This window comes from Chiloscyllium plagiosum, chromosome 21, assembly GCF_004010195.1.
Source record: "Chiloscyllium plagiosum isolate BGI_BamShark_2017 chromosome 21, ASM401019v2, whole genome shotgun sequence".
NCBI classification, from domain to species: Eukaryota; Metazoa; Chordata; class Chondrichthyes; order Orectolobiformes; family Hemiscylliidae; genus Chiloscyllium; species Chiloscyllium plagiosum.
In genome coordinates, this window is record NC_057730.1 from 50,135,993 (window position 1) to 50,144,346 (window position 8,354).

General features: G+C 43.9%; 1 protein-coding gene across 1 annotated transcript in view; it reads left to right on the forward strand.

The window, feature by feature from the left end:
* Window positions 1-807: 807 nt before the first annotated feature.
* ppl (periplakin) overlaps window positions 808-8,354 on the forward strand; it is an 82,284-nt gene continuing 74,737 nt past the window's right edge. Inside the window, exon 1 of the mRNA XM_043712027.1 lies at window positions 808-1,052. Coding sequence (XP_043567962.1) covers window positions 1,009-1,052 — 44 coding nt within the window. The 5' untranslated portion in view covers window positions 808-1,008. The remainder of the gene's footprint in view (window positions 1,053-8,354) is intronic.

Consider the following 8,354-nt stretch of genomic DNA (forward strand, 5'->3'; position numbering starts at 1 on the left):
AGGGGAAAGATATAAAAGAGACCTAAGGGGCAACCTTTTCACGCAGAGGGTGGTACGTGTATGGAATGAGCTTCCAGAGGAAGTGGTGGAGGCTGGTATAATTACAGCATTTAAAAGGCATTTGGAGGGGTATAGGAATAGGAAGGGTTTGGAGGAATATGGACCGGGTGCTGGCAGGTGGGACTAGATTGGGTTGGGATATCTGGTTGGCATGAACGAGTTGGACCAAAGGGTCTGTTTCCGTGCTGTACATCTCTATGACTCTATGACCAGAGTATATTCCAACAGGTTTATTTGGAAGTACAGGCTTTCAGAAAACTGCTCCTTCATCAGGTAGCTGGTGGGGCAGGATCATAGGACACAGAACTTATAGTAAAAGATCAAAGTGTTGTTCAACTAATGAGATGTATTGAACAAATCTAGACTACTGTTAAGCCTTTAATCATTTAGAATAAAGATGCAAAGTTAAGGTTTTGGGTCCAGTGACAAAATCAGAAAGTGCTGGAAAAGTTTGCGAGTTCTGGCAGCATCTGTGGAGAGACAGAAGGGTTAGTGTTTCAGATCCTTCTTCAGAATGAAGGCAGATCCTACCTGGGGAATGTGGAATGAGCATCAGGCCAGAGCTGGGCAGGGTCCATCCAGCCACCGATAGCAACAGCAAGGTGGGGGGCGTGTTCGAGGACTGCCAATCAAAGCTGGTTGCCGTGCAACCACGGAAGGTCGACCAATGGGAAAGCACAGGGATGGTGAGTCGGTGGGCGGGTCTTGAGTGGCAGCTCCCGTCAATCTGCTGCCGGGAGTCTCAGGTAGATAGTGTCGAGAGGCAACAGGTGAGGTCAGTAGCTGAGTGTGTATCTCACTGTCTCACACACTTGACACACTCTGCAGTGTTACTGGGGATAAAAAGTCAGTGCTGTCTCTTTGTCAACCCTTCAGAGAGAGAGAGAAGAAATCCCGTCTGTTTGGAGGATAAGGATTTTATCATTAACAACTCCAGGGACTGCCAAGATGTTTAAGAAGAAACCCAAGAACGTAACTCCCCCAAAAACCAAGTAAGTGTCCTATTTATTTGTAATTGTGCAATTTATTTTAGAAACGCATTTTACTCATGGTACGTTCAATGTTTTACATGCCTTTCGAGGACCTCCGTCATATAATCCAACAACAAAAAATAAAATTCCTTATTAAGTTTTTAAAAAAAGTCTTTGATCTGCTTTTGGCTTCCTTAATTAAAAAATTGCTTTCAAGCTCAGCAGGGCAGGGTGTGTTACCTGAGGTAACTTTAAGAAGTCTGATTAAAGCGGGAAAGAACAACATAAAAGGCTGTGGTGCTGAGATTTAAAACTCTGATTTAACTTGTTTTAATCTCCAGTACAAATGCTAAAAGGACTTTGCAAAATGTATGTTTGACGAGCATACTTCAGGTCATCAATCTGCTGTTCATAGTGTAGATGAAGCACTGGTTGATATGGACTGATGGCTTATTGCTTATTTTAAACTTTTTTTTCAGTTTATTATACAACAATTCTCTGATCTGATCTATTCTCATCAGCATTGCACATATTCCGGTGATTTATTGAGATGGGTAGAGTTTAATCCTCTGCTCACTACAAATTAATAATCCCCAACCAAAACATTATAAGTGTTTGATAACAGAATGGAGGCTAACAGATGACAGCATTTAAATCTCTGTCCCTCTGGCTAGTTCAGTAATCAGGTTGGTATTGTTGCTGTTTTGCTTAACAAAAAAACAGCCTCTCTGTATATGGGCCGATGGATGAGCTGCAAACATAACCACAAAATTTAAAAAGCACTCCAGGGTAAAGCTGACATGTTGAATTACCTCTGCTTTCTGACACGCAGCTGTGTTTCCCAGGATAAAGGGAGAGGAATACAGGTGCAGGATATCAGAAACCTGAAACAAAATTCTGCCAATGCATCTGTCAGTATTGGAAAGGCATCTGCAGGTTAATGCTTTGGGTGGGACCTTTCGTTCGAATGCAAGCGAAGGCTCTCATTTAAATGTTGCCAAAAAAAGCTGTACTTGCGCCATTTTCTGGTTTTGCTTTTCGATATTTCATCACAAATTCTGTAGCTTTGAGGGTGCAATCTTTTATTGTTCCCAGCAGGAAGGTTAGTTTATTTGGGATCAAAAACTTTGTAATGGTACACACATTTTGACAGACTGACGGTCTCACTGTCCCATTTAGGGATTAAACTATCACAAATGTGGGAGATTTTGTCTCCTAGGCATGGGGGTTAAAGCAATTCATTTGCCCTCTGGCTGAGGTGGGAAGCATTTTGTAAGCATTAAGACCATGATAAGCAACCATTTGGTTGCATAGCACTTGAGTATCACTGAGAAAAAAGGCATGTTTGTCGAAGTTTTTGTCTTGCACTCGTCAGGATAATACACAAGAAATAAAAGATAAAAATCACACAGCGCCAGGTTATAGTGCAACAGGTTTATTTGAAAGTACAAGCTTTTGGAGTAATATTTCTTCATCAGGTAGCTACTGTAAGCTTGTACTTTTAAATAAACTTGTTGTGCTATAACCTGGTCTTGTGCGGTTTCTAACTTGTCCATCCCAGTCCAACACTGGCACCTCCATGTTGAGTCATAGAAATGTACGGCATAGAAACAGACTCTTCGGTCCAACTTGTCCATGCCAACCAGATATCCCAACCCAATCTAGTCCCACCTGCAGCACCCGTCCATATCATGGCTACCAAGAAATAAAAGGTAAAGTTGCCATAGTCATCTCCTTTCATTACAGAGGGACTACTGGTGGTGGTTTGACCTAAGGGTCATTATGCCTCAGACATGGAGCGAAATTGAGAGGGCAGCTGAGCCAAAGTGGGAATTGAACCCACGATGTTGGTATCACTCTGTGTCATGCTCAAGACAGGCCTGATGAGTGCGGGATAAACAGATTTGACAAAATGTGTCTTTTTTTTTCCAACTATGTTATTATCATTGTGTAGAGTGCAAAGTTCTGCATTGGGACAAGTTGAATTGCAAATTCTGATAAATCGCGTGTTGTTTGCAAGTTTTATGATATTATTAATTTCTGGGGAGCAAAAGCAATGGACAAATTCCTAGGTTAATTTTAATAAGGGAATATTTCAAAATGCTAAAAGCTGAATATGTTGAGAAATGCTATTAATGTCTGAATTTAATTGCCCATGGGATGCCTTTACATTAGAACTGCTGTATTGTGAGTTGTTTCTGTTCAAAGGAGATAAATGGAAGGATAGCCAGTGTGGAAATACAACGAGTAGTTAGCACCTTGCACAGAGTCCGTGCGTATATTGAAGGCTGAGATGGTTAGATAGAATCCATCTAACTTGATCAGTTGGGAAATCAGTGGTTCTGGGGAAAGGTAGGAAAGTGGACGTGATGATTGTTGATTCGGCCGTGATCCTTTCGAACGGCAGAGCAGGTTTGAAGGGCTGAATGGCCTACTCCAGTTCCTATTTCTTATGGTCTCTTGGGTGTAAGTGACATGGTGGATACTATCTTGTTGGATTTCACAAGAGTTATTAGATGCTGTCTCCAAAACGCTGGCTGCATTTAAAAGATGGTAACAGATTACACGGAATTAATGGGATAGTGATGGTTGGGATGCTAGGTATATTCAAATTCAAGAGTGTGGTGCTGGAAAAGCACAGCTGGTCAGGCTGCATCCGAGGAGCAGGAGAATCAAAGTTTCGGGAATAAGCCTTTCATCAGGAATGAGGCTCGTGGGCTTGGGGGGGCTGAGAGATAAATGGGAGGAAGAGTGGGGCTGGGGGGAAGGTAGCTGAGAATGTGATAGGTGGATGAAGGTAGGGGTGAAAGTGAGAGGTCAGAGAGGAGGGTGGAGTGGATAGGTGGGAAGGATGATGGACAGGTCATGAGGGCGGTGCCGAGTTGGGGGCTTGGAACTAGGATAAGTGGGGCTGATGAAGGGCTTATGCCCAAAATGTTGATTCTCCTGCTCCTCAGATGCTGCCTGACCTGCTGTGCTTTCCAGCACCACACTCTTCAACTCTGATCTCCAGTATCTACAGTCCTCACTTATTCTCCTAATTATATTCAAGGCCGAGATAAAACAATTTTTTAATCGGTAAAAGAATCGAGGGTTATGAGGAGAAGGCAGGAAAGTGGAATTGAGAATGAATAAATCAGCCATTATCTTATTGAACAGACTGGAAGGGCTGAATGGCCTACATCTGCTCCTACATCTTATGGCCTTAAAACTTGAGAATGTCAAATTGGATTCCAATGGCACCCATTAAAGTCCCTCGATCATGTTAGCACTGCTGTCTTCTGTTTTTTTTTTAAGTGACAGGTTAAATGATTGATACCACCCCACAAGATGACAAACTAGATATAATAGCCAAAGGTGTTTCCCGCAGTGCAATAAGCTCGATTGGCCTATTTAATGAATAATAAACAGATTGGATTCCACACTGATAAGTGTAAAGCGTAAGAAAGTGAGGCAAATATTCAGAGTTCAGAGTGAGGTTACATCCCTGGAACGAGGCGTGGAGTTTTATGGGGAAAGGCTGGAGTTGTAAAGACTAAAAGCAGCTTGATGTGGGACTACAGATTCCAAATCAGAGTAAGGAATCTACGGGGAGATTTGTCTGGGGAAGCTAGATGGACCAACAGCACCCTCCTGCTCCAAGCTATGGATAGAAGCTTTGGGTAAAGGGAGTGACAAATTTGGAGGTGGGAAGGACCCTTAATTAACACACCAGCGGTGATCTGAAACCCATCACCTCACCTCCACCAGACCTATGTTCTGGAGGTGAAAGTGAGGACTGCAAATGCTGGAGATCAGAGTCAAGAGTGTGGCGCTGGAAAAACACAGCAGATCAGGCAACATCCAAGGAGCAGGAGAGTCCTGTTCTTTGGATGCTGCCTGACCTGCTGTGCTCTTCCAGCCGTATGTTCAGCCTGGTAAGGCCTACGATTGATATTTTCATTCTTAGATCCTTATGTTTGAAGACCACTTTGGAATCTCAACCCACCAACTGGGTTTTAGCTAGCTCCAGGCAATCCTGATCAAGAGGTTGGACATCAGGTGTGGGGGAGGGGGGAGGGGGAAAGGGGAGCTACCATGGTGGGTCCAACCCCCCTCTCACCTCGCACCACCCCCCCCCCACCCGCCCCATCCCACAGACCATCAAAACGAGGAAGAGCACCTCCCCCCACCCACCCCAACCCTCGTCAGCTCTTCAGATTGCGAGGAAGATGTCTGAGGCCTCAGCAAGATGCCACCTTATGTAACTGCAGACAGAACTTTCTCTTCAATTGAGACGCTGTGCTGAATGATGGGAAAAGGATGTTTCCTCTCGTGGGAGAATTTGGAACTAAGGGTTGTAGTTTACAAATAAGGAGTCACCCATTCAAGACAAAGACGAGAAAACTGTTTGTTTTTCTGAGGTTTGTGCGTATTTGGAATTCCTCGCCTCAAAAGACATTGGATGCAGAAACTTCAAATATTTTTCAGGTAGAGGTGGACAGATTCTTGATTACCAAGGAATGTACACTTGAGCTTAAAATCCCAGAAGCTATGATCCTGTGGAGCAGGCCGAAAGGGCCAAGTGGCCTACTTTTTCTCCTTGTTCGTTTACTCCCGCCCCGGTCACCAACCTCTTCTGTCAGGCTGAAGATACAGAAGCTTAAATAGTTGTACCAACAAGTTCAAGAACAGCTTCTTTCCCGCTATTAGACTGCAGACATTCCTGATGAAGGGCTTATGCCCGAAACGTCGACTCTCCTGTTCCTCCGATGCTGCCTGACCTGCTGTACTTTTCCAGTGCCGCACTTTTTGACTCGGACTCTCCAGCATCTGCAGTCCGTACTTTCTCCTGCTGAATGGACCCCCTCAACTTTCAAATCTAATGTTCATCTTGATTTTTGGATACCTTCTGTGCAGCTGTGACTTTTGTATACCTCGCTGTGTTCACTCACCCACTGCTATTCCTTATATGATATGAACTGCCTGTACTACATGCAAAACAAAACTTTTCACTATACTTAGGTACATACGGCAAAAATAAATCAGAACTATGTTCATTCGTCTGCTTGTATGGCTGTCTCTGTTGTGACTTTATTTGGAGGTGCCGGTGTTGGACTGGGGTGGGTAAAGTTAAAAATCAGGAGGAGAAAGTGAGGACTGCAGATGCTGGTGATCAGAGTCGAGAGTGTGGCGCTGGAAAAGTATAGTAGGTCAGGCAGCATCCGAGGAGCAGGAAAATTGACGTATCGGGCAAGAGCCCTTCATCAGGAAGTTAAAAATCGCACAACACCAGTTTACAGTCCAACAGGTTTATCCTTCAGGTAGTTGACTTGACACACAAGAATCTAATGAAGTGTTTCATTCATAAGTTTATATGCAGCTTTGACAATCAGGCGAGAGTACCTTTGAAAAAGTTCTATTTTGATCAGATTAGATGTTTTGTGGATGGAATCCTGTCCTCCTCCTGTCAAAACCATAAAGCTTAGGGCCTGGCCCACTGTTGGAAAACAATGGTTGTAATGTGTTCCACAGGTTCCACAACATTCTATCTCAGTGCCCGAAGCATTGAAACTGATGCAAAACATCACTGTTTCAGCCAAAGCCCCATTGTAATTATTAAATGTTGTCACCCACATTCACTTCTGATCTGGTCTTTCCACTCCTATTCATGGTGTGTACCGCAACAGCCCACCTCACCAATATTTGGAGAGGCAAGGTGCACTTTGCTGGGGATTTCTTTGAACTTGTTGAAGTGGCTGTGTTGAGGGTTAATGTTTTAACACCGAATGCGGGTCTTTAAAAGTAACTACGTGGAAAGGAAGTTTTAAGTACAAGGCAAGTCAGGAATTTCAGTCATTCCAGCAAATGAGTTATCGCACTGCGTGTGGTTAGTTAAATTCTAACAGTTTTCACAGAATCTTGTGTTATCATTAACTGGAATCCCAAACAGTCAAATTCCACCCAAATTAATTCTGTTTATGATTAATGGGAACGCTAGCGTAACAACAAACGCTGATCAGCTCAGCTGTCGCTCATCTGAGACCCAAGTCATACGGAGTCGGTGATATAACTCAGTACAAGTCAAAAATGCATCAAAATTCTCAGCCTTTTGATCATGGTTTAGAAATTGCAGGGTAAAAAGTTCTGCCATTCTAATAGTAATGACACACAATGTCTTTTCCCTGGGCTGGGGAGTCCAGAAACAGAGGCCATGGGTTCAGGGTGAGGGGGGAAAGATTCAAAAGGAATGAAGGGGCAACTTTTTCACACAGAGAGGGTGGTACGTGTATGGAATGAGCTGTCAGAGGAAGTGGTGGAGGCTGGTACAATTACAACATTTAAAAGGCATCTGGATGAGTATATGAATAAGAAGGGTTCAGAGGGATATGGGCCAAGTGCTGGCAAATGGGACTAGATTAGTTTAGGATATTGGTTGGCATGGATGAGTTGGACCAAAGGGTCTGTTTCCATGCTGTACAACTGTATGAATCTATAATTAATTGTGCTAAACTCCAGATGGTGATACTAACTAGTGGGCGGCACGGTGGCACAGTGGTTAGCACTGCTGCCTCACAGCGCCTGAGACCTGGGTTCAATTCCTGCCTCAGGAGACTGACTGTGTGGAGTTTGCACGTTCTCCCCGTGTCTGCGTGGGTTTCCTCCGGGTGCTCCGGTTTCCTCCCACAGTCCAAAGATGTGCAGGGTCAGGTGAATTGGCCATGCTAAATTGCCCGTAGTGTTAGGTAAGGGGTAAATATAGGGGTATGGGTGGGTTTCGCTTCGGCGGGTCGGTGTGGACTTGTTGGGCCGAAGGGCCTGTTTCCACACTGTAATCTAATCTAATCTAATCTAACTGAATAAATCTTCAAAACTCTTGCATTTATTTAGCATCTTTCATGATATCTTGAAGCACTTTATAGCCAATGAAGGTCATTTCAAAACTTGTTACTTTTCTTGAAGACAAGTGGACTGAATAGAGGAGAAGCTGTTCCTGCCTGTAAAAAGATGATGAACAAGAGGCTTAAAGTGATGTGCAAAACAGGAGAGGGTGATGTGAGAAAAAAACATTTGGACTCAGCGAGTAGTTTGGGTGTGGAATACACTGCCTGGAAATGCTGGAGGCAAGTTCAATTGAGGCATTCAAGAGGGTATTGGATGGTTATTTGGATAGAAATAGTTTACAAGGATGTGGGTAAAGATTCTGGATTACTGGTGCTGGAAGAGCACAGCAGTTCAGGCAGCATCCGAGGAGCAGTAAAATCGACGTTTCTGGCAAAAGCCCTTCATCAGGAATACAGGCAGAGAGCCTGAAGGGTGGAGAGATAAGTGAGAGGAGGGTGG